General features: G+C 38.7%; 1 protein-coding gene across 1 annotated transcript in view; it reads right to left on the minus strand.

Annotated features, from left to right (window-relative positions):
• Positions 1 to 2841: 2841 nt before the first annotated feature.
• LOC143894512 (uncharacterized) overlaps positions 2842 to 27370 on the minus strand; it is a 195702-nt gene continuing 171173 nt past the window's right edge. Inside the window, exons 2-19 of the mRNA XM_077400830.1 lie at positions 16317 to 16527; positions 14602 to 14768; positions 14099 to 14368; positions 13663 to 13847; positions 13354 to 13590; positions 11274 to 13292; positions 10918 to 11202; positions 10495 to 10816; positions 10133 to 10372; positions 9603 to 9868; positions 9227 to 9378; positions 8054 to 9127; positions 7825 to 7968; positions 7569 to 7682; positions 7305 to 7466; positions 7007 to 7216; positions 6647 to 6857; positions 2842 to 6147 (exon numbers count right to left, since the gene is read on the minus strand). Of these exons, the coding sequence (XP_077256956.1) occupies positions 4028 to 6147; positions 6647 to 6857; positions 7007 to 7216; positions 7305 to 7466; positions 7569 to 7682; positions 7825 to 7968; positions 8054 to 9127; positions 9227 to 9378; positions 9603 to 9868; positions 10133 to 10372; positions 10495 to 10816; positions 10918 to 11202; positions 11274 to 13292; positions 13354 to 13590; positions 13663 to 13847; positions 14099 to 14368; positions 14602 to 14768; positions 16317 to 16526 (8388 nt within the window). The 5' untranslated portion in view covers position 16527 and the 3' untranslated portion in view covers positions 2842 to 4027. The remainder of the gene's footprint in view (positions 6148 to 6646; positions 6858 to 7006; positions 7217 to 7304; positions 7467 to 7568; positions 7683 to 7824; positions 7969 to 8053; positions 9128 to 9226; positions 9379 to 9602; positions 9869 to 10132; positions 10373 to 10494; positions 10817 to 10917; positions 11203 to 11273; positions 13293 to 13353; positions 13591 to 13662; positions 13848 to 14098; positions 14369 to 14601; positions 14769 to 16316; positions 16528 to 27370) is intronic.

Consider the following 27370-nt stretch of genomic DNA (forward strand, 5'->3'; position numbering starts at 1 on the left):
AGTTAATTTGACAATATATCAAATGTTTATCACAATAATTGCAGTCAATTTTTTTTTGTTTTTTAAATCTTTTTTGAGAAAATTTACGTTTTAAACTTTTCACCATTTCGTAACGTAGTTGCTATTTGAAAAAAAAATGAATTCGAGACGGTTTAGAAATAAAATCTTTAATCAAATCGCGCATCAAGAGTTAAGATAAAATATTTTCCTGTTATTTAAATTCAAGGATAGAAATATTTCATTTATTTAATAAGTTTATGTTATATATATATATATATATATATATATATATATATATATAATGCTGTATCGATATCTTATTAGATTAATAATTTCAACCGATACAATTATTGTTGTTTCAGATACAGATGTAGATGCACTTTCTATATAGGAATCTGGCGGCTGCAGTATCGGAGGATCCGGTTCGAGCTAAGCAGGATCGGCTTGAAGGTAGATTTCACCTTTATCTTATCTCACGCTTGAAATTTAATAATTTTAAAATATACATCTTTTATGTGGAAATACTCTGAATAATTAAATAAATATACATATATATATATATATATATATATATATATATATATATATATATATATATATACATAAATATATAAAGTCTAGAGTGTACACATGCTTTCTGCTTAATTCATTAATATTTTTTTCTTTTAATAATTGATGTTTTACAAAAATAATCTTTTGTAATTTTTTAATTTTGAAATACATCTATTCGATTTATAATTAACTAATTTGCAAATTACAAAAACTTTTGCGGATATATAAAAAAATTATATTTTGAGTATTATAAAAGAAAATTTATATTTATTTGTTTAATTTGAATCTAATTGGCGACATTATATTTTCATTATAGATTCGGATGCGAGACGTGGCCGATCCTGTATCGGTGAGTAGAATTTAAAATACAGGTGATGGTTTCTTCCGCCGAAATTGCTATTTCTGAAATCAGTGTCATGCATGTCGCGTGTAGATTTTTGCATGTAGATACATATGTACTTTTGCATGAGAAGCATCGAATGAGAAAGAAATATAGAAGTCATATAGAAAAGCAGAAAATTTATGAAAATTCGCAAAAAATATTGCGAGCTTAATTTTTGGTTTGCGTAAATAGATTACGCCATTACTACTTCTTTATTCACATATTTGCAATTAGATTTGTTAATTAATATATAGATTTTTGTCAATTAAATTTGCAATTAAATTTGAATTATAAAAATATCGCGGAAAACATTAAAAAATTTGTTATTTTTCATCACGATTCTTTGATTCTGATTTTTTATAAACATTTTAACACTACGGTTTTCGTCAAATAATATTCACAAAGAAATTGAGAAATTGAGCCTCGCAAGAATATCGTGAGGTGACACGATCTTTGCGCAGAAATATTGCAAAGCAATCGATATGATCTTCGTATAAAGAAGGATGTTGTGAAACACAACGAATGTAAAAAAAAAAAAGAGAATTCGTAAACCGTCTCATTCTGCAGTTACATACGTTTTAAATTTAGTTTATAAATATTTCACAGATTGTCATTAAAGAGATTTGCTAATTTTATGCCGTCATAAATGTCTTTAATAAATCCTCAAATTTGATCGCGAATTTCGTGTCGCGCAAATGCGCATTGTTCGTAAAGTACACTGGACGTATAGAACTCCCTAACTTTTTGTACTATAATTTACAATTTCAATTTTATCGATAAATACTTGTTACATATCAAATTCATGAAGTATTGAATTATTAAGTTCATTAAAATTATAATCCCGTGTTGAATTTCGTATCGCGAGTGTATTACGCGAAGTAAAGTGAAGTGCAAGCAACGTGGGACAACGTAGGGATGCTCCCAAACCACTTCCGGATGCTGTTGCAGATGTAATTGCAGCGGAAGATACATCGATGGACGACGAGGGACATCGTGAATTGATGAGTGTTAAATTTCAGTTAATTTGGAATTTAATCTGTTTTCTTTAGCTACATCTTTTCTGCAGTTTATTGCAATTTATGTATTATTTATTCCATTACATATATAATCAAATATTATTATGAAATTAATATTATATATTCTTAGGTTCGAGATAAAATTATTTCACTTATTTTTTACGATCTTTCTTCTTAAAGTAATAAAAATGCAGTAGAATGTAATATGATATAAAAAATCCACAATTCTACAGAGATATCAAAATTATATTTCTCTAGTAATAATATTCGTATATATATATATATATATATATATATATATATAAATTTATATATAAAATTGAAGGAAACTAGTGTAGCTAAAGAAACAGATTATAATGCATGAGTAGTAACCGTTCGCAATAATGACACTGATTTCCAATGGTAGAAGTAAAGACAATGATGCGCTGCATGATATCTATGAAGCTTTATGATCTTTATGAATGGACGAATCACATGTACAAAATTTAATTTTGCGATGTTCCGCATTTCGCGTTTTAACCCCCATTAGTGACCCAAACCGCGGTATTAAGTTTTCGGGCACACGAACAGCCTAATGTTATGTAAAAATATCAGTGCCCCTTACCGGCCCTACGGGGTGTATATTAATGCACGCCGAAGAAGAGCGAAACAGGCGAGTGTAAGCACGGGAGAGGAGACATCGAACCACGAGCAGATGCTCCTGCCGGAATATCTAAATAAATCCAGCCCGCCCTTAAAATCCCAGAGTCGAATAAGTAATAACATCCACCGACTACACGGCTGTGTCCCATCCTTCCTCTGTCTTTCTCTCTCTTTTTCTTTCTCTTTCTTTCTCTCCCTCTCTCTCTCTCTCTCTCTCTCTCTCTCTCTCCCCCCCCTCTCTTTCTCAGTCTGTTTCTCGCTCTCTTTTTCTCTCAACCTTGCCTTGTCTGTTTCGCCTGCATAAGCGAGCACGTCCGATTTCGAGACTTTAATTGGCCGGAGGGAATTCCGCCGCGTGGCCTTACTTTACGAGGAAACTTTCGAGATATTTTGAGCCGAGCCGGGTCGGGGCAGAAGGGAACACGCTGCATACACTCTTTTTCCGGTTAGATGGGAGAGTAAGTCGGCGAGATTGAGTCGGCGTGGCGGCCGCAGGTTTGAAAGATTTGGCTTTTATCGCACGGATACATATGAAACGTTTGCATTTTATGAAAATCTTTGAGACAACATATACACCTGGTACTATTTCATTTTCTTTTTTTATTTCTTTGGATTATAAAATTGCGTTATGAATATATATGTATATACCGTTATAAGCACTATGAAAGATTATGATATTATCTCATTTTATTATGACATCTTGATTGATTTCGTAAAGTAAATTCTAAATGTAAATAAGTTAAATATTACATAATCCAGCTAGGTCGAAATGAACAATGCTGTCAAGCAGCAGCCAAGATAGATGCTTATTTTTAAAAGCGTTCGACGAATTTATATTGCATATAATGCTGGATGGCTGTAATTTAATACTGGATTAAGATATAACATTTACGTATCAAAGTCTCTTAACTTTTGACGCAATCTGCCAATCTAATTATTGGAAGGCAACGCCATTAACTGTGCACTGCAGCGATGGTGCTCGTGCAGCTGGATTAGCGCGGACAGTGGTACGTTTGCGCAAACACGCGACGACACTAGGTTCATCCCGACGAGCTAGGACGATTTACGAGGTTTCACAGGCTTGTCTGGCGCACAGATAGGGCGAATGTGTCAATTATGATAATCGCGCATCGATGATTTATCCGATTTATCTGATGAAATTATTTAGACGCCCGTTGACAATTATCGCGTCGCGATTTGACCTGAAAATGCAACGCGGTATAAGTAATGCGATAGCCTTTCTTACATATTACACCAATTCGCGGCATTTCTCAATTTTCCTCATCTATTTTCCATACGTGTCATATATTACATCACATCAGCCAATAATTTTGTTATTATTATTATCTACGCCGAGCAACAAAATTCCTTTATTACCCATTGATCAAAGATCTCGTTCAGTCTGTCAATTTTTTTTTTGTTTTGTTAGTTCGCTTCATGTTCTTTTGTGTGTAGACGTCTCACTGGACATAAGATAATTCTCACCACTCGCGAGAGCCGACTCGTTCACGCGAGACTTTCTCTGCGCAAATCTGAACTTCGAGCTTTTGTTTGCTAAATTATCCCTCGGAAAATCGACGACATCTTTTCCTTCCGAGGTTCTCAAGCGGAATCTATTTCGCTTCGCGAATCGTCGGTTCGCGTCATGAGCGCGGCGCTTTTTAAAGGGGCCATACCCGAAATACGTTTCCACGGGGTATCGATACATGTCGTTGCCTCTACCCGGGACGAAATGAAAGGTCGATGAGTCTGCAAGATCGTCGTAATACTGATACGGCCAACTCGGCAATTGCAAACCAACTCCATCATAGATTACTCGGTCGCCGAGCTCTGGATTATTGCGTGATCGAAGTATCTCGCGAAATTCACGATTAGGATCTTTCAATACGAAAGGCATCCCGAATTTCGCAATGCCATTCGATCTTTTGTTGTTTCTCGTTCGAGATAGCCTTCGAACTTTAAGAATAATTTTGGGATCTATCCGTAAATCCTTGAACCTCTCTATCTCAGATGTTTGTTTTGCATTTCGATAAATTCTGCGCGGAAAATTATCATTGTCAGTTATTCTCAGGGTAGGCGAGATATTAAAGACTCGGTTTCTTCTACGATGTTTTTGACAAAATCTTGGACTTAAATCAGCGTTGGGTTGAGATTCCACGTCTTTAATGTTGCTTAATATAGGTGTTTCTTTTTCTATTAAACGAATTCTTGATAAAGCACGATCGTCGTAATACGGCAATCGTTTTATTATCGGCAGCAACTTCCATTCGACGACGTCATTCGACCATTTATTATTTCTTAATCTCAGAAGCGCCAAATTATTCTCGGGATCCGCATCTAGGTCACCCTGTTCGTCTAACTTAGCCATATATTTTTCCCTTAATTTATTTCTAGAAAACCTATCATCATCATAAAAGTGGTCGGTCATCTTCCAGTTTGCGACGTCATAAATTCTTTTCTCTTGTCTCTGTCTCAGATTTTTCAGCTCGATTTCAGGATCTATTTCCTCGCGTCGATAGTTTGTCGCTCGATTTAATTTTACAGTGTTATCATCTGCTTCTTTTTCCGTTACCGAAACTTTCTGTCGCTCCTTCGAGACCCGGGGCTCCGCGTCGCTCGTCAAGTTTACAAAGCTCGCGCTCCCGTCCGCCTTGTCAATTTTTGTCTCACGATTTATAGCGCGAAGTTTTCCCTTAACCTGGTTATTGGCTTCCGGATTTGTCGCTAACTTTTCTTCCGTGCTGGCTGCCGCAGCTGCGGAATCAATTGCTGCATTGGTTTTGTTATCCGCGAAAACATTGATCCTTCGCTCAACCAATTCTAGTTTATTCTCGTTCTTCGTGCCGTTATTGTTACTTATTTCCGATTTATTCCACGATTCACCATCACGGATTTTGAATGCTGTATGAGTTTTATTGGAATAATCTGTACCCTTGCCAGTTGATGTCCCGCGAATTATGTTTTCTCGCTTCATTCTGGAACTCGTCTCATTGATCGGTTTACGTTTATCTCCTTCCGTCAATTTCTCGAATCGTTCCCTCTCCCTCCTTGTGTTATTCCTCATGTCTCTGCCAAAGGCGACCTCCTCCAGCTGTTCCTCATTCTCCTTTTTCCAAGCTTCGCGCTTGTTGAGCAGTATCACTTCGTCCTCCATGCGATTCTTCCCTTTTATTGGTAACAAATCGAGCATCCTGTCATTCTCGATTGCCGCGTTTTTCTTATCGGCTAATTCTTTTTTCCTCTTCTTCTTCTTCCCTCTCAACTTCGCATCAAGGAGATCGAACGAATCGTAAATTCTCGGCTTCTCGTAGCCTAAATAAAGCGAAGCCTGATCGCTTTCTTCAAGATTTGCGCGTTTTTGTCGTGACTTCCTATATCCCGGCGATGAACCTGCGCGATCTAGATACCTGCGATACTTATTGTGCCTGCGTTTCGATTTTCTGTAATTTTCGTTCTTCTTTTGATTGCGGGACTTCTGGCGTTTCATTTTGCGATGTCGTTTTGATGGAATTTTATCGAGGCTACGCGTTTCTCTGTGACGGGATGCAGCATGACCTAAAAATTTTAGAGCATAGCAGAACAAAAGTTTGTTACGCTAACTTACATATATATAATTTTCTGAGAATATTAAGTAGAAATATGATACATAAAACAAATTAACCGCCCGTATCACAGAATATGCGAAATAATGACCGAGCGAATATTTTGTCGTGCAATTTTCAGACGAGATATTATGCGAACGTAATTACTCGGAGTTTGGAAGTTCGGCCGAAACCGCTATAGTTTTTTTTTTTTATCGACTCGATGTAGAAATAGTTTATCATGCCGTGGTATTTAGACCGAAAACATTTCCGATAACCAATTTCCCGATATCGGTATTATAGTTAAAGGAACATCGCCAATAACATTTGTTTACCGCATTTTCTGCCGAAATTTTAATATGCTTTAACTGTAAATTAGGAACAAACAAAAAAATGTTTTTTTAAATTAACAAAAAAAATTTTTTTAAGTGTAAGAAAAATAAATGCGTGTAACCACCAAAAATATTACGTACTATTATGGAGTCGTTTATCTGTTTCAAATGAGACATTGTCGAATTGCAGAAGATTATGCGAATGGCTTGCATTAGTGGCATTAGGCAGCGCGTTTTGATACTGTAAGATATTTCCGGTTCCAACTCTAGCTGCTGCCGATGCAGGCTTCCTTTTTGTTTCTGCAGTTTCTCGCTCTTCGATATATCGCAAAAGTAGGTTTAACTGCTGAATCTGAATAATCATAAAAAATTTTTCTGTCATAATTTTTAGTAATTTTTCTAATATTAATGAAATATTTCTTATTTTACATAAATTTCATCACATTTTTAATCGAATATTAATTAACAAATAACGATATTAGCTTATAAATAAAGTTTTACCAAATAATCGTGGACTGTTTGAACCCTCGTTTTCTCTTTTGCAGTTAAAGCGTTATATTCCTTTACAAGAGTTTCCAATATTCTAACTTTTTTCTGTAAATCATTAATATTTTCTTCTCCTTCTTGCTCGGAAATGCTGTCAAACAGGAATTTGCGTCCAGTGTCTTGCTCTGGAATAATTTTCTCACGGACCAATGGCAGCGGTGGCGCCTGAATTAAAAATTAATATTTATCAATTAATTGAAAAGCGTGTGATACGTGCATATAATTGATATGTAATCGAAGATTATTAATATACTTCTCCCAACGATTCCGCATCTCGATCCACCTCCAACATCCATCCTAAAAATTCTCGCATATCCGGTGATAAAGAAATGCAAGTTTTCTTTTGCACTTCGTTTGCAATTAGCGTACCGAGGAGCCCCATAACTTTCTTTATCATCGTTTCCGTGTGATTCGTCTAAATCATATCAATGAAAAAAATAAAACCATTAAAAATTATCAAAATTTCTTTTATACACGGCATACTCAAGTCTCTTGAACTAAATAATATCGTAATTACTCCATCTTCGTCGAATCCTTGTCGATAAATGTTGCTCGTTATCACATCTTCCGTTTTGTGATCGCGGTGAAGCCCAGGACCAAAGACACTCTTCAATTGATCATTTTTTTTTACCTACGATACCGTAACTAATTATCATCAATCATCCTTATACCAGAAAAACGTATACACACTTGTGCGTCAAATAATTTTTCATTTTCGATGAAAGAAATGTCGAAAATAGCTTTGATATCGCGCTACGCTGCCCTTTACTTGCCTGTTGGAATATTTGCTCGACGATTTTTCCAGCCAGTTCGCCGTGAAGAGCCACGTCCATCTGCGACTCGTCGTCGATGTTGTCGGCTGCGAGGAGCAGTGTAATTTCCTTTCTCCGTGCATCGTCCTCCTCTGGCTTCACTGTCTGAAAAATCAACCTTAATTCTTTTCTCTTTTTAATCCAGTCGCGCGACCTATATGATGCGATCAGCGATCGTCCTTTCACTCACACTCTGATCCTCCGCGTTCTCGTAAAGCACTTTTTTGCCCAATGCCTCGTTCATTCCTGCACGAGACAATTCTTGCTTGGCCGTTTTACTCTTCTGAATTCTGGTGCGTCCAATCAAAGGAGGTGCTTCAACTTTGTTCCTCTGCTTCGGCTTTAAATCACTTCGGTTAACGTTCTTCGACATATCAGATCGATGAGCATGATGTCTTCTGTTTCTACTTGAAGAATGTGAGCTGCTTTTCTTTGCGTGCTTCTCCGAAGAGTGCTTATATTTCTTACTCCTCTTTCCGGGTCTCCCCTTCTTCCTCGTACTGGTTCGCGGGATTTTCGAGTATTGATCAAGATCTTGTGTGTCACTGTTCCAATTTCCAATCTCATATCCGTGATACACTTCATCGAACCGATTTTTGAGGATATTCGGAGAATGAAACTGGTAACTTAGACTTCCGTCGATTTCATCGGAATCGCGTTGATTCTGATTCAGATCGTCGTAAAATGCGCGATATGACGCTGCCCTTCTGATTCTCGGTGTTTGATTATTGACGTATTTTTGCTCGGCAGCTTCGAGATCGTCGTTTACATCCATATTAACCGTATTCATTAAAATCGATTCTTGAACATTTTTAGCGCTTTGATCAGACACACCACGGTGATTGTTAAAAATCATTGTATTATTGTACCAATTTTTTGAAATCGATGAATTATCGTGAAAAGTATGCGTAGAAACTCGAGTAGGCTTAAAATTTACATCAATTGCATTTGTTACGTCTAATTTATTGTCTTGATCGTAAGTTTTATTGAAACCAGAAATTACTGTTTCGTTTATAGCCTTTAATCCTCTGCCCAATCTAACTTTCACATTATCATCGAAATTGTCATGCCAATCTAAAGATTCCACGAAAGACTCCTGCAAGTCTTGCGAATTAATCGCCGCCTGTTTCGCCAAATTTAGATTTCGTTTCAGTAGTTTATGTGTCTTGGGCTCGATATACTTGCTATTTTCATATGGAGAACCGGAATCTGTATTGATTATTGAACGTCCCTCGGGAAACGGGATATTTTTATCTTCTGAAATCTAAACCGATTAATTATTTTATATTGTTGCGATTGTATTCTAAAAAAAAAAAAGAAAGAAATAAATAAATATCGCGATAAATAGTAATCATACGCGTACTGTATACATTCTCGGCTCGGTTGTTGTTCTGACGGAAAATATATTCGGTGAATTTCTCTCCGTCGAACTCTGCTCGAAGCCGCCTTTAAACATATCATCCGTGACTTTAAGCGCGAAATAATTGTTCGCCAGAGTACTATTTGAGTTTGCAACTGTCAGTCAAACGTAAAATTATTGCCATTACATAAGCTTTATCAAAATAACGGCTGTAAAACTACAGAAACGTGAGAAAGAAAAGGAAAAAAATGGGAATAAATTTGCGATTAAAATCAGGATCAATATAAAATGTTTGAAAATTATATGGATTGATTCAATTAAAGTAAAAATATAATAAGTAAGAGTTTCTTTATTCTTGATGATTGCATTCAGTATTTACTCATCCAAGATGCATCAATCGATTGGAATCTCTTTTGTGTGTTGTCGTTTTGACCCAAGCCGAGGAATCTATCGTTCAATGGCTGTAATTGAGAGGGATTTGTATCAAGCGTATCATCTGATTCGTAGTATAGTCTTTGATCGCCTTTGAGCCGGGGTCCGCTCTTTAATTCACCATCAGGCCAATCGTACACATTCTTCAACTCCTCATACAGAGACTCGACATTGTTTGAATCATTTTCTTGATAATAATAACGATCTTCTCGTCTGCAAAATAAATTATTATGAGAATTTATTTATGAGCCTCTTGTCGATATTTTTAGTAATTTAATTTTACTTAAGAAATATAAAATTGTAACGATTATATATAGAATTATGAGACAATTCAAATAAGCTATTTTTGCAAGTTAACATTAAATTAACTAATTAGATTATAATTAGTAAGCAACACTTTATAGCTTTTTTAAATTTTGAATGTGTACACTATATATTATATATTATAATATGTAACATAATTTGAAACATTTGTACCGGTCGTCTCCAAAATTTTCATAGAAATCTTTCGAGGCTCCCAATTCTCTGCTTTGTTCCATACTCTTGATAGGTTGAATATCCAACAAATTATTTTTGATAACGTCGGGATTTACATCTACATAGTCCACGTACTTTAAAGGTTCATTCAAATTAGTTTTCTTCTTACAGCTGTCTTCTAATAATGACTCTGAATTCTTCTTTGACAATGCCGTTCTGTCCTCAAACGGTTGGTCCAACCTATCAGACATCTATTTTTTGGTCGTTTGCATCAATAGTATCAAATTGCATGTACTCTTACATGCATAAATAGAAAAAAAAAATATATGACTACTGATAGCTTGCAAAATAATCCGATTTACCATTTCGATTTCACAGCAGCTGATTCTTCATGATAAACATTATTATCAAAATCTTTGCTCTGAATTTTATCCGAGTTTTCCTTAGTCGACAATTGTTTTTCCTCATTGAACACATTTTCGAAGCTAGATCCTAACGAACTGAATGACTTCTTATCGTTTCGATCGTTTGTCTTATTCTTACGTTTACCAAGATCGATGACGATTTCTTCTTTTGGCTCCTTGTACTTTGCTCGTGACTTTTTGCGTCCTTCTTTTATCATCGCCTCAGCGTTTTTGTTCTTCTTCTTCCCTAAGTCGCCTGGCTTACTTGGTGATTTGCCATCTGCGATCAATTGAAATATCGATGCCCAATTAGTTTCACATCTTTACTACGTTTTTGATTACATGTTTTTAATGTAAATTTTATTTCGCTTACGTTCTTACCGCGCTTTTTTATCTTGACGTTAAATGAAAATTTGTTGTCTTTATTTTGAGTCTCCTGTTTATTTATTGGCCCATCGTGCTCTTGCTCTTCATCATCATCATCATAATCATAATATTCGACCATGTCCAACATACTATGTCTCTTTTTCCTGGAAATGCTACTGTCCCTGTGTTTCTTGTCAAGCTTTCGCTTAATCAACATGTTAACTTTAGCTCTTATAGGATCGATTTGTCGTCTAGATGAAGATTGTCCCTCTCTCTTGCTTTCCATTGCTTTATTATCATCTGTAAATGTATTATCGTTATTTTCGTGTATTTTTTGTTATGAATGGCAAATCATCAAATGAGCGTTATACCTTCGAATAGATCGTCTTCTCTGTCATTATAACTCCCCTTAAGTTCTTCGACATCCTGATTTAGATAGTCTTCATTAGTTTCTTGGTTCTCATCGTGATTTACCTCCGCTTCTTTCTCGACTGCTATATTTTCAGGCTCTGCTTCATTATTGGATTCAACATTTTCATAAGGATATACAGATCGTTTGTAACGAGCGTAATGATTTGTTTCGGATATCTGAGAATTTAAAGCGTCTTGCGATATACCACTTTCTTCAATTTTATCTTCGCGGTTGACTCTAGTCAATACTTTTCTTGCAGAACCGGTTATTTCACTTTGCTGTCGATTCTCATTCGTGACATTTTCAATATCACTCTCAATCGTGGTATTAAAAACTGATCTTGTGCTCTTTACCGATGAATCTTCAGTTTCACCGTCGATTGAAATCGTGGAAATCCATAATAATTTCCTGTGTAAATTATTATCGGATTTGTGATACTCCTGAGCTTCCATTATAGTGCGAATACCTTCCTTCACATTCATAGTCTCATTTCCGTTTGACCCGAGAATTCGAATATCGATTCTATCGGTATCCAAATTTCCATTCGATTTATTTGCGTTCCTATTCTCCGCATTTAGAGGCGGGACCATCTGTTGCTGCTTTCGCAAATCGTTGTCTACAGTTACCGAAGTGAGATCCTTCAGTGTTATCGATTCGCCAGACTCAGACGTGTTTATATATGCGGCTTCCGGCTTCATTATCGCATCGGTGACAGAATCAATCAGCGAAGTCGAAGAGGCTTCCCTTGCATTTGTATTTCTTGACTTGTCGACTTCATCTTTGTTTGTCTTCATCCTCGCCACGGACATTTCGTCTTTTTCCATTCGCCGAGACAATCTTGCCGTCGTTTCTGCCTCCTGCTTTTGATACGGACGCCCTCGAGGCTCAAAGACCTTGATCACACCGGGTATCGGTTCGCGGTTTTGCTTTCGCGTTCCGTCTACTTCGATCTCTTTTTCTCTCGCGGCTACGGTTGTTTCGACGCAGCTCCACAATTCATTTGTCGCGATGCCGAAGCCACGCGATGTATTTCCCCGGGGAAACTCCTTTTCCGCGCCCTTCGATTGTCCGTCATTCATGCCGAGTCGCGATATTTTCTGAGCCGCAACTCCTAATTTCTCTTCGCCGCTTCGATTTTTCGGGAATTTTTCAGAATCACCGTCGTTTATTGAAAGACGTATTGAATCGAGGAATGCGTTCGGTATAGTGAATGCATTCTTTTCGAAATCAGGCGAGTTAGTACGATTCTCCGTTATATGATTGATACTTTTTAATATCATCTCAATTGTGAATCGTTGACTAATTTCCTTCGAGTTTATTGGATCTCCACTTTTGGTAATGCGTTCTGGTGAATGTGTTTGAAGATCCGTTTTAATGACAAATGATGATTTGTCGTCGATGAAATGTTCATTTAAATACAGCTCTATATTTGAAGGATATCTTAGTCCAGAAATATTTGTTTTATTAGCTATTGATGGGATAATTGTAAAATTATTTAAATAATTATTTAAAAAAGATCCTTTATCTAAAGAATACTGCGAATCGGAAATGTTTATCTTATTAGAAGCGTTTATCGAATTTTTTCCATCCATCCATCCATTGAGATAATTAGAATACAATTTCGTGACGACTTCTTCAGTATTTTGTGTCGTAGTTACATTTTCAAAAACGTCTTTCATTATTTGAGCTTTCTTGTTATTTTCAAGAATATCTCTTTTGTTATTTGTGTAATTTGTATCTGCGACGAAACTCTTACTGCGTTTACTACGATCGTGTGATTCTTTCGAATTTTGTTTCCCAAAATATGGTTCTCCGAACTCTATTCCTTGAAAAATTCTTGAATCACTTTCATCTCTGTTATTTATAAGTTTTGCTTTCTTTAGCCTCCGTATTGTTTCTTCATTTGAATGACTATCAAGATCTCCAAAATCATACATTTCAACTGTCGATCTTGGCTCACTCCACCAGTTAGATTCTCCTGAAAAAATTAATCATAGCAATGACAGTAGTAATTATAGTGTTATTATAGTAATTTTTACTTCTCGATATTATATTTCTCCTCTTATGGCCCAACATCAAACTATTTCTTAATTCTAGCACAGTTTTCTTCAAAGACTCCAGTGATGACGGTGCGTTTCGAGTTTTGCCATTTCTGATTGCAACCGAAGATCTCCGGAAAGCGGTGAAGGCATTTGCATATATTGGATCGTGCAACGATACTTCTAATTGATCCCGCGCGTCAGTATCGACATGTAACTTTTCGTCCTTGCTCGAGTCTGAGAGATCATGTTTAATACGCCATTTAGAATTAGGTCAACATCTCAACATTTTAATTATTTCGATAATACCGGAATTAACGCGAATTTCACGAGCAGGTTCGTAATCGCGATGCCATATATTCTCGCCGTTAGTCACTTTGGGAGTCTCATTAGAATTCGACCAGTCGCCCGAGGAATGGAGCTTCTTCTTTCCAGTCCAATCTTTCAATGGCTGATCGGCCATCGTTCCTCCGTCGTAGACAGCTCTATCTAACCTACGCTCAAGAGTGGAATGAAGTTCTATCTACTATAAGAAATATGCGATAGCTTTTAGAAGATTTAGGTACAGCTATGAAAAATTTTAGACGCTTAATATAAATCAAATAATTTTATAAATGATTATGATTATTCTGTCACTAAAAATATTTTATTAATTTGTAGATGTTTATAGATATAATAATTCTTTTAGATTACAATTTAAACGAAATAAATTGCAGTTTTGAATGAACATTGTTCCATCGCTTACGTGCCACGGGATTGATAAGGAGCGTCAAAGTCAGCATTATCAGCGTCTTTCTTAAATGTCATGTCATTATCCAGATAGACTCTCTGAGGAACATCACGAGCACTCTTCCGCCCGTATTTCTTCTTCTGCAGCATCCACATCGTTTCATAATTCCGATCGAAGCCCCTCTTGCCGCGTAACCTACTTCCATAACCGATATCAGCCCGTTCTAGGACATCCCCCGTGTTGACGGATACCGTAGAATACTGGTTTGTATTACGCGCCAGCGGACTGTAACGGAAATATTCTTATTAAATCAGTCAATAAAAATTGGCGCGTTTCTAAATTGTAGAATGCAAATATCGAGATTGCTGGTAACTTTTTCCAATTGAAAGAGACACTTGTAGCAATTAAAATTTATGGAAATTGAGTTAAGCTTACTAACAATTTATATTGAATTTATTGCGTTTTTTATTTCTTTTTTTTCTTCCTCGTCAAATCAACAGATAACATAAGGGTCTTACTCATCTAGACGAGTTCTATGATTAATATGATGCGTGGCGTGATCTATCGACTTCAAATCGTTCTGCGCATTTAGAACATCTTCCAGAAATCTATTTAAAGCCACGCTATTTTTCTCATCGTTGATCACCACAGATTTATTCGCGGAATAATTTCGACTGCTATTAACCTGTAAAAGACAATATTATATAGTTTAACAAGCATGTATCAATTTTCTGGTATCTTTACGGAGCATCAGAAATAGTTTGTAGAACTTGTAAAATAAGAGTAGATGAAAGAGAAAGAAAGAAAAAAAATTAATATTACACAAATGACTCGTACTGTTGAATGTATATGGCGGCAGGCTTAGAACGTCCTGCAGCGGCATTCCTGCCGCGAAAACGGCAGAATATTCTGTCGCTGACAATCCCTCCCTGCCACCCCCTCTCCCCACCGACACGTTAGCGCGTTATAATAATGCCGAGTGGGTGTCCCGTAACGCATCGCGTACATACTATTTCGCTTCGTCCTTTTTCCGACGCGCTCGCGCGGCCAAAACAATGGGATTCTACATCCGGCAGCCGCGGGCACGGGACGCGGTATTATTAAAAATTCACTTCCCCCTCCCCTCCTCTCTCCCACAGCGTGGCTGAAGTGGCCTCTGGCAATCTGCATCTCATTCCCGGTGGGCCCTTGTGCCATCAGGTGGCTGGCAGCCACACCACTGGCAGCGCGCTGTGGAAAAGGGGTGGAAAACTTGAGCCTTGCGACGCGGCGGTTTCACGGCAGGACACATCGTGGTCGGTTTGCCAAACAAAAAAAAGATTTTACACTCAATTACACGCGGCATTTAACTAAATAAAGACCCGCCTTACCCTCGGCTTGTCTTTCCACCCTAACGTAGCTCTGTACAGAGAGGCTAGAATTCTTTTTATTAAACTGCCTGCGATAATAAAATATTTTGATTGAAAGACGTTTAATTTTATCAGATCGTGTAACTATAGATTGTAAACGTGTATATTAAACGATATATTATATAGTTAAATATAGTTAAATAGTTTTTTTAAATCAAAACACTATAATACGGGAAAAATTGTATTTTACTATTTTGTCATATATAATTTAAATTATTTTAATTGTTCTCTATTTTTAAGGAACGCATTAACAATATTTTGAGACATTCTGATTCCGTTTGCGAGTACGACGATCGTTTTCGTAGATTCCCCATCAATCGGCCATTGCGGGAGTCGAGTACCGAAAGTGCGGCGGGTATAATCAATCACGAGACATTTTCGGCCGCAATACGCGACCGAAGAGAGGAACGATAGACGACAGTTCGCATAGTTCCGAAACGGAAACGGTAATATCGCTAGCCCAAGGCGACCAACCCTTTGTCATTTTGTCATTCGGCATAAAGACTTGAGAGCTGGCGGGAGAGATGCTCTGCGGCACGTTGCGTCGCTCTGCGTGTCTCTCGCCAAAAAGAAATTAACGCTTGAGATATTAAAACGCGCTTGAGAACAAGAATCTATATCGTCGCGCATCGCTCTCGGCCGGATCAGATATCGTACGTTTCTCTTATCAAACACGGCGATATTCTTGAAATCTTTGTGAAATCTAGCAGTAGGAGTTTCCATCGAAAAAAATGCGTGTCTTATCGAGTGAAAAAAGAAGTGATTTTAGATTGATTAATCCAATATAGAAGTAATTTTGATTACGTAAATATATTTTAGTTTACCTTATTATCTTCACATTGATGTGGGGAAATGACTGATTTTTCCGAGTTCTTAATTGAATCAGATCTGTCCTTCATGTACGTCGCTTTGTTCCGATCATATTTGTTAACTTCCCCCAAGCTGGGTGTAGCAATGGCAAGCATGATATAGATCAGGAGGCATACTCGAAGGCAAAATAGTGAAAGAGCGGACGATCTGGCCATTTGTTTCATGCTGTAAAGAATTGTAAAGTATTATAAGCTAATATATGTGATATCTCAAGATTATTTTCGGCAACAAATGTATCATCCGTGATATACTCTATATTATTAAGACTCATTAAAATATTCTATTTAATTATACGATGCAGTAGACGTAAAATTTAAAAAATAGTATGCATTGGAAACTTAAACGAGAATATCGGCGATCGATTTCCTGATGATTTATACGAGCCAAAGAAATGGGGCAAGTCGAATTCAATTTAGCAAGCAAGCGCAAGAGACTTCGTCACTTCATAAATCCGCCCGCGGAATTACACGCGCGTATATGTATGTGGCACGCGAAGTACATAACGGGCTATTAAGTCCCGATCTCGGGAAGACATTAATTTCACGGTCGCGCATAACTTTCCTGTCACAATTTGCATTTGGCCTGGGCCTCTCGCCGGAGCACGCGGCGGGAAATTAAAAACGTCCGATCGTAAAGCCTCGAAAAAGAAGTGAAATATCATCGCCCTCGCATTCTGAATCGTAATCAGCCGTGTTACTCGCCGCGAGGGCTCTGCATCTCGTTCGACTCCTTCGCGGAGCGTGAAAAACGAAACCTTCTTGCAGCCGGAAAATTCAGCGGGAAAACGTATCATCGCTTATGCGCCCAATATTTATATCAAGGAAATGACAAATGTGATCTGACTCGATGAGAATTGTCTGCGGGATCCCTAATTTCTTCTTATCGACAATTCGCGCATCTTAGCACAATGATCAATCACTCACGGAGCGAGACCACAGCCGCGGCGGTTGACAATAACTCGAGTGTCTTTATTCTTTATTTCTACCTAATATCTTCGACGTTCGCAGGCCCATTTTTCTCTCAATTATTCGCTGAAACAAAAACCTCGAAGAATCGCCATTCAACAAAAGCACTATATAGGAATAAAGGCTTAAGCGATCGTTCCGTTCACCAGTGATCGCACGAACGTGAAGGGGGAAGCCAGGGAAAGATTTCCAGAAGGGTTGCTCGTGCTCGCCGTAATCTCTCCCGGTGGAAAGCGAGTCCGAGAAAAAGTCACCGTATACGAGAATATCGTCATAAGCTCCATGAGCGAACGAACGGTATAGGAGAGTTGGATATTTCGTCGTTTCGTCAAGGATCGCGAATAAAGGAGCGGGCTAACGAAAAAGCAGCGAAAGATGGCACCGGAGGAGGGAAAGGAGAAAGGGGGAGAAGGAAGAGAAGAGTGGCGATATAATGTACCGCGTAAGAGCCATTAGGTTATTAAAAACAGTGGTCGCTAGATGCGAATAATGAACCGGCTGGTGGCCACCGAGGGGCGCGACAAAGGCGGAAAATTAGCCCTGATAACTTCACGTTTGAATGCGGAGGGTGGCGGGCGCGGAAAAGGAGAACGAAAGAGGAGGGAAAACGAAGCGCGCTCTGGTAATCTCGACTCGGCTTCTTCCTGTGATGACGGGCTTGTTCCCGTTTGTTCGTTCGTTCGCCACGACGTCTTCCGTCGGCTGCGTGTTTGCGAAGACATCGCGACGAAGACGTCTCGATTTCCTCGAGGGTGATCCTCGCGCGATTTTCCACGGAGGGGAGCGATACTCTTTCGGAATTAGTCTCGATGATCTTCGATTTTCTCTCGGGGATGATGGGAGAGCGAAAGAAAGGAAGTTTAAATAGAGAATAAAACTGTAGACATATATGTATAAGCGTAAAAACAATAATATACTTGTAGAATCAAATGGCAAGCAGATAAATAAATTGACTTTAAATCAATTTATTTATTCAAAAACTTTGATTCGATTTTATTTTTGGTCTTGTCATCATCTATCTATACATATATGCTTGTCAAAGATATAAGTAAATATTATACTTATATTTCTTTATCTTTAATGTTTTTTTACTAGAACATTTTTTTATACATAGCGCTAAATTGGCAGTTCGAGCATTCGTGATTTTAGCGGAGATTTCATGAACGAGAAAATACAATATACGAGCAGAGATTGACGCGTCACTTATCGGTTACGATTGCGGCTCTTTTTTCCCGAAATTTACCTGGTATTCTGCGGCCACGAGCGCTGGATTAGCAACTCGTTTTCGCACGCACACTCATACGCGCGTCATCGACGATAACGTTCGCGAAAACGATCTATGTCACGCTGTGCCGATTGAATTGCGCCCGTTCCCCGTTGACGTCTCGCATAACAAATTTCGATCGAGCACCGATTGTTTCGCATCGATTATCGATTTCAATAAATGCACATATCTTCCCGCGGCTAACATTTCCATCAATTTTTTTTATCTTTTACCCGACAAAGAGAGTGACGTTTGTTAAAACCAGTCATTATATGTTCGACGATACTCATACGGGCATTCAATTAATAATTGAAACGGTAAATCAGCCATCCGTGAATATCAGAAGGATTTCTTTCGAATAACTTATATCCAAAGCAAATCGACTTTCACTATACAAGAAATCTCTAAATTACTGTGTACAAAAGTAAACCTAAGTTCGAGAATGTTAAAGATTAAAACGCACCTGTGAAATATAATACACGCGCGCCCGCCGTGCGGCATCTCTCTTATTGTTAGAACTAGGCGAGTTTATTTTCGGCGTATGAACGAAAACTTCTTGCATAGAGGAAATTTCGTTACGAGGCTCGCAGCCCTCGCAGGAAATATTCGAAATCTATGGAGACTGACTCCCATAAACGCGTGGAATAGGCTGCGTGCGTTAATTTTCACACGTACGTTTCGCGCGTGAACGAACGGGTAAATAAGGAATGTCGTATCTAGGTGAATAAGTCGATTTGTACGGTCGTCATACATAGCACCTTATTAGTATTCGCACACAGACGAATTTGGGCTAATCGCCCCCATTCGGGGAAACGTAAATTTATATCTATTTGAGAAAGACGTAAATAACTTGAAGAATGTTGGAGAAGTCTTCGAACAATGTTAAAATATATGAAAATCTTAATTGCATTGTTGGATAAATTGAACGAATTGATAATATATTACAGTAAGAAAATAATCAATATTTACTGCTGCTCCCGAGCTGTTGACAATAATCATTAATATAACGCGAATGTATTATATATTATTTAATTGTAAACTAAATGTTTACAACTCATTAATTGTTATCAAGTCACAATTACCGCGTCATTACGTCAATGATGCACCGCGTCGATGTAGCATAATACGAATCGCGTAACCACGAAGCTCTTCCCAGGCGGGCAATTAGAATGCCCATTAGTTCAATGTAGTCGCGTCACGGTGTTCTTTTAACGACGACACAGGTATGTACCCAGACAAACGTCGAATGATCTCGAGCGACGAGTGATCAATACTCGTTTATTCGACGCATGTAAACGCATCGGCTCGTGTACTGCAATGGGCCAATGGGCGTTTTGTTAAACTCGAGGCCGAACTTTTGTCATAAACTATACGTTTTATACCCGAATAGAGAGAAAACGCGGCACGCATCTGTGCGGGACGATTAAGCGGTGCGGAGGTAGAAAGGGATGAGGAAGAATCGGTGGGACAGGGAGGAAGGGTGATACGGGAAGAGGCTGGAAAGGATGGAGAGCGAGGAAGGCGGAAAGAGGAAAGAGGAAATGCAGGGAGCGGAGCGGTACGCGGGGTTTGGTTTCAATTAGGAGGCAGTAACTCTCCCGGGCATTGTTCATTTCACTCTAGATTTGTATTCCCCGTTTGTTTGTTCCCGTCGCATTTGCGTTAACCTGAGCAAAAGCGAGCCACCATGCGTGTATACGCGATCAGCCCGAGCGGAAAAGACGAGGCGGGAAAGGAGGCGCGCGATGACGGTTTCGGCTCGGATTTTCAGAGCGGGCTCAGTCTGGAAAATCAGGACGTGGAAATAAATGCGAGTATAAAGATAAAATATTGTTATCTTAACTAAATATTCTCTCGGTTTTTGCATCGTAAACATATTTCAACTTATTTATATCTCCGTACAATGCGCGCGCACATGATCGTGTCATTTCTTCTGACAAAATTTTAACGAAAGTTTCTCTCTCGTTCGCGAATTTAGTCGTTATGATCGATAATGCAATCGGGGAATCGCTGAAACGCCGAAGAGCAGACACGCTGAATTTCGTTTATGTCGCCTGGAACTAACGATCCATTAAACGGCCCCTTCCTCCGTTCGTGACGATACCCGACATTATTCACGTCATTAATAACCGATAAGCTCTTCCGACCATTATGCGGTCCGTATGAGAATTGATAGAATTCACTCGCGGATTTAAGTAGCGTGCAAAGGGAATTCGCATATCGCACGAGCGCGACGTTGACCGCGTTAATGGAGGATGCCGATCGCGCAAAATTACCGCCAATTTTTCATAATGTCGCATTCGCCGATAGAATAATTCAGGCAGTCTTTATTAACGGGGCTGCGACAAAAATCGCTTCGGAATGCAGAAGTCGCATTTACTGTATTACGAGGTATTGCAAAAAGTTCCTAATTTTACAAGTACTTTCACGCGAACGTTATTGCAGGGGTAGTTAGCTTACAACAGATATTACGAGGCGGTACGGGTACGTGCGCCGGGGCCGGGTGGTAAACAATTCGAGGCATTTTAATGGGGCCCCCGGTGGGCCGTAAGCAGAACGTGAAACTAATGCGCGCGTAAAGACGCGACTCTCTTTCGAAACGAAGGTGAAGAAGACCTTATCCCTTAAGACCACCGTATACGACCGTCGAAAGGGTATACGTGCCATAACGTGCCTTCGATCTTGGGTGAGCCTTACTCTCGACTCTTGATCTGCCCGGACTTGTCTCGTTTTATTTTTCTCCCTTTGTTTGTCGTAGCGCCAAATCCAAAATAAATTTGTAGACAACGCAAGCTCGTATTTAACGAGTTCCAAGACGGCCTCCGATTTTCACGGCGACTCTCTGGATGCTTCGTTGTCTTCATTTTTTATCACCGTGTCGACAGTCTTTTGAAGTAAATTATTACGCGATTTATTTTGTCAAATGCGCAAAGAATTAATAAATTGCTATAACAGCAACGAGGTTAGAAAAATCCAATCGGTATAAGGAAATATTGACGCGGTTTTTTAAAATGCATTTATGCTAGCATTATGCTAGCATTTATTAACAACGCGCATAAATAACGCCTGGGTTTTTTTAGGCGGTTTTATGCGTTTTTTAAAGAAACATTGTCATGAAGATGCTAAAAATATTCGCAAGTGTCGAAAAAGTGAAAGAGACATTTTGAAAGGCGACGATAATGATGATGACATATCTTAAAGTAAAATATTTACACTTCGAACTTTGCATCGCAATACCTCCGTTCGTAGAACACGTAGACAAAGAATAAAAACACTTATCATATAATTCAAATCCAAGTTATCGATTGAGCCTACTCAGAACTTTTGATCGATTCGGCCATTATGAGGTTTGATAATCTAAAAATCTCTCAATTCGTCGGCTCGCGTATAGATATGCGGTTTGTCTCTCGATGCGCGTGCAATTGGCGCGAGACACTCTCTACGTACCATGTCTCTTGATAATAATCTTATGTAAATTCTTATATACATTTTATTGTGCTTAGAAAATTATAAAAATTCATCGCTATTCACGGAAAAAATGCGATATTTCTTTATTCGCCACTGTATAAGTAGATAGAACGTTTTCTGCTCTAGGTCGCTTAACATTTTGCATTTGTGGGAATTGCGCCGAAGCGCGAATTTTTATTCACGTTTGCTCGAAATTTTAGATGGAAGAAGTCGAGTCGGCTCGAGCGAGCTTTAAGCGTACGATGCTCTTAAGGGTTCGTTCACAAGAACGATCGTTGTATAGCTCCGAGTGCGGTAGCGTCTAAACGAAATACGATAAGCACTTAGCTGGGCCGTATCTATCAAGCATAACCCTTATGCCGCGGCTTTGAGGGTGTGGTGTACCCTGGGGAGAGAGCCCGGGCGCAGGACAACCTCCTGGAATTTATACTACGGACCTCGCCCTCATCCTACTGCGGCTTTATCACTTATTCATATAGCGTTGCGCGAGGAAAAGTTGCCCTAAGTGCCTATAAACGTTTAGTCACCGAATGTTTCTGCGTTTCCCGCATCCGCGCGATTCGATATCACTCGATTCCTGTCACCGTCGAACCGGTTGATGCAAAGTATTACGTGATGGTAAGCGATATTTCGAAATAATGACAGAAATTCTATCCTCGATGGTACAAAGACAGAATTATTAAAAATTATATCGCTGTAAGTTATTTATAGAAATGATAAAAAACGGCTGAATCATATATATATATATATATATATATATATATATCTTCAGTTGTGAGGAGAATACAATTAATAACAGAAATGTTCATTTATTTTATAATAACATGTCACACACAGGAGCTAATTTATTTATAAAATTCCCTTTTCTATATAAAAAAGGCATGGATAGTTTATTGTTGCCTCTTTTCCGCGATGCCGATTGGTTCTCTTGCTGCGCTTACTTCATTTGCAGCTGTCATTGTATATTTTGACAGTTGTGTGTATCATGGGGTTAATAGTCTAATAGTAATAGCATAATGTTAAAGCTAAATAGCGCGCGCGAAGCGCGCGTCTGTAGTGTCTAGTATAATTAAAAAATTGATTGTAGTTTTTTTATTTACATATTATGTATGTAATACTTTAAATTATGTGTTTAAAAAATCGCTGCATTTCCGATTATTTTATAAAAACAAAGATGCTTCCTTAGTAGGAAATTTGATCAGGAAACACATTGACAGCTTTGTATATAAATTATTGTATGGTATACATGAATGGATGAAAAATGCGTTGGATATAATACATCTATTACTATATTATAGTAATCGATATAGTCCGGCTCGATTATCGTGTAATGGAATGTAAATGCTATAACACATCTCTGGCTCAGTCTCGCGGTTAAGTCGCGATATGTAATTAATTTTATTGTGACGGCAACTGGAATACGCAGGCACTGCCTGTTTTTAATAAGAAGGATCCTCTGTGTAATTGGAAACAATCGCGGATTAAAATATCGATGTTCTCACTAATGATCCGTTTTCGTTAGCGGTTGCGTGATACTCGCGTAATTAGTCGGGCCCGAATAAAGAAGAATCTAATGATGCTTATCGCCAGGTCGCTGCAGTACAGACGGCGATACAGACATTGCAGTTGAAATGATTTACGATTTCGAGACGACAAAATCCCGTTTGATTCTCCTTTGGGATATTTCGTGGAATTCTTGTTCTATCACGCACCATCTCGAATCTTTTCTGCCCAGAATTATTTTCGTGCTTTTTACGGACTGGCATTTCTAAATTACACAAATGTAATTGAAAATCCACATATTGATTACTATAATGGAAATATAGTCGTGCACATAGAATTAAATAATTAGAATATAATAATTAAGATTTATTTTATCCTGAAAATGTGAAATTCAGCAAACAATTTTTGCACAATATTTTACAACAAAATATTTTTTACAATTAATGTTAAAGAACGTTTTAAAGAATGAAATAAGGGACACAGAATTATAAATAAAGAACAATTTCTCTTTTTGTCTCATTGCATCATACGATCAGTTTCAGTTATTTCATTTGCTGACATAATTCACGTAATGATTCGCAGCGAAACAAAGTGCAACTTACGTTTTTCAATACATTGACGAAAACAGGAATTAAAAATACGGGAGATTCATTCGAAAATATAAGATGAGGGGAGGGAGGGAAAACTGCCAAAGCGTAGTTACAGAAGAACGAGGTGGAATTAAGCATCTCGCCTGAAGAGACTTCAAGTCAATTCAGCATCGTTCCTTTCCCTCCTTTGGTACAGTAAGGATTAAAATCTGCCTTCTATAGCTCCTATCCACCCTCGCTTTTCCGATATTAAACAAATGTTACGATCGTTTCGTATGAGTGTCCTGATGTATTTTATTACAAATCACTTGATTACGCAGACTTTCACACGAGCAATACACACATACAAATTGATATTATCAATAAATTGACATACTAACACATGAGATATGAACAATTGTTCTATTTCATAAATAATTATTTACAAAAAAGAATTTCTTTCGCGTTCAGTTTTATATCACCTTTCTTTGAATTTATATATAGAGAGTTGATTCGAAACAGTAATTAGGATTATACTAAAATTAGATAATATATTGTCATTACTATTGCAATTATGCAAACGGCAGTTTTGACAACGATGCTTTTTCCATTACGCAGTATTGCACGTTCGGTTATCTACACACGCCTGTGACAGTATCAAACTGTCAACGCGTTTGACAATTCAGGAAATTACCGTATCACAACAGGGGCTAATACTGCTGATTACATACAACTCGCGCTTTGATATCGCGGCGACAAGATATCACGCGCATGTTATACAAGACCCTTCAAGCACCTGGCTTTGATTATTCCCAGCTACGAGAGTAGATAGTCGAACCTCAGAAGATGCTCCCTTCTACGTAGGAACAATAAGGTTGCACAATATTCGATTTTATATAGCGAAATGTGAAATTAAATGGCTTTATGCGATATTAATTATCAAGATAAACGGCATTTGTTTCCGAACGGAGATAATCCTAGATGTAAAGATAATTTCTTTACTCACTCTTACTCTTATATCTTGCCATAAGATTTTTGTGTATGCACTTTTGTAAAAGTTGTGTAGATTATTCGGCAGCGATAGAAGTACAGAAATAACAAACGGGGGAGAATTACAGGAATCATTGGGAAACCGAAAAGGGTGCAGCTCGCGCGAGCGTATATTCTCACTCTCGTCTCTGGTGGTCATTTTCCCCACGAGAGAGTGCGGGGAAACTGCAAATTATTTTCCAGTCGTTCGCCCGATAACCCCCCTGGATATATAACGGGTGATCCGCCGAAATTCCCAGTGGGCGAAACGAGCGTCCCATACAGTCGCATCGGCGGCGTCAGCCACGTAGACGGCCTCACGAAATATCCCGCCTTATGGTGATCCCATGGCACATCCGACGCCCTACGAGTACATCCCCATAATTTGCCCGTCGCACTTTAGCCTCGTGCGTTCACCGCGCGCGGATATGTTGCGCACGAGGTCTAATGGTATTGGATTCGCGATCTTTACGTGTTTCGGCGCGGTGACCGAGAATAAGAAAATTCTGCGTCGTGCGATAACAGCAAAGTTTAAACGAGACAACAAGATTTATTATCCATTCACGATTCGCCTAGAGATGTCTAATAAATTTGAGAAAGAAATGAATTACCCATATATGTTTTAAGATATTAATTTAAAAGATACATGGAGACTATTTTTTTAATTTGGTTTAATATATTTACAATAACAATTTTTCTTTCTTATTCTCGCAATTTAGACATCTCTTCAAGATAAGGCTGAAAATCAACAATATTTTATTAGAAAAGATAATACTTTTACACCGTTAGATACACAGTTATTCGTAAAAGATTACATGTATTTATGCCGTCTCTCCTCGAAAGCATCCCTCGTTACTCGATACACTCGAAATCTCATAATTAGTCTCCGATAGAACTCAAGTAACGGCGATTTTCCAGATCGGTGCACCGAGAAAACGCAGATCTGACTCACACTCTCGTCGCATCTCTGTTAGAAAATTTAGTAGACATTTTCTCGATCAGTAAGTCTTCGCCTACTCCCTGCACCCAACTCCGTCGTCACTTTTTTTTCATTATTTTTCAGCAGTCTCGCCGGCAAATGTATCTGTGTCCTCGAGCGCACTGCGCCTTTTCATCTCTCTGCAGGCGGAGCACTTATACACTCCGTATCCTCTCGGCTTCGTCCTTTTCCCGCCGCCCCTGCTTCGGTCCCCTTTTTTTGTCCCCCGGCACCCCCTACAGCGTTCCTCCACGCCTCTACTTCGCGTCACACTCGACTTCCTCGTCTTTCGTCCCCTTCCCGCCTGCCTGTCTCATTTGCGGGGAACGGGAATGCTGCCGGGAACACAACGTCGCGAGCTAAAATACATCGTGATTTTAATACTTTTAACTCCTTTATAATCCGCTTTGCACCTACGCCGAGGGCCGGTAATGCCGGCGACATGCTCCACTTCAGTTCCCTATTTTTCTCTCTTTCTCTCGCCGTCAGAACGCGGTAAGATTAAACTGCAAGCCGGTTGCAGTTGCAGCTCGCGACAGCCGGGGAACGGTTGCATCGATGGCATTCGCGTGCGGTAATTTCGCCATTCACTTCTGCCTATCAGCGACGGAATCGTATGCTGGGACACAATTTTCTCTTGGTCTTTTTACGTATTTAACAATTTAGGTCGCAAATGGATATTCAGCTGGAAAGTCATCTGTGCTACATTCCGGATAATTTTTCCAATGCTTTTCACCTTGCATATAATTGCGATTGTCAGTGATATCCGAGATCGTTCTGATTTACCAATTGCAGACATCTAATTTTCGTGTCCTGTATACAAAGCGTTTGGCGATCGAGCGGGAATTATGTAAGATATTCGAACAAACGTAAAAGACGGCTTTAAACACGTTGAAGGGAAGACAACATTTTGTCACCTCTAAATGTCCATATCAGAAATCGCGATCGGAAATTGACCGAGCGACTCAATGAATAGTGACTTTTCGCGTTCGCACAGAGTATAAGACAGTTTCTAAGTACAGGTAAGACCGAAGCAAATCCCGCGATCGGATCCCACCGACGCGACGGTCTTTAAAGGGATTTTAGCCGGCACATCGTTACACGCGGCAGGCTGCTAAGTAAAGATTACAAGGCAAAGGGGTTGCCGCTTTAATCCCTCCCGGATGTCTGTTTGTGGTATTACCGCGTTAAGGGATGAATTTCCAAGACACCAGCTATCCCACACCCTCCG

Source organism: Temnothorax americanus, unplaced genomic scaffold (assembly GCF_048541705.1).
Source record: "Temnothorax americanus isolate GAGA-0224 unplaced genomic scaffold, ASM4854170v1 Scaffold14, whole genome shotgun sequence".
Taxonomy (NCBI): domain Eukaryota; kingdom Metazoa; phylum Arthropoda; class Insecta; order Hymenoptera; family Formicidae; genus Temnothorax; species Temnothorax americanus.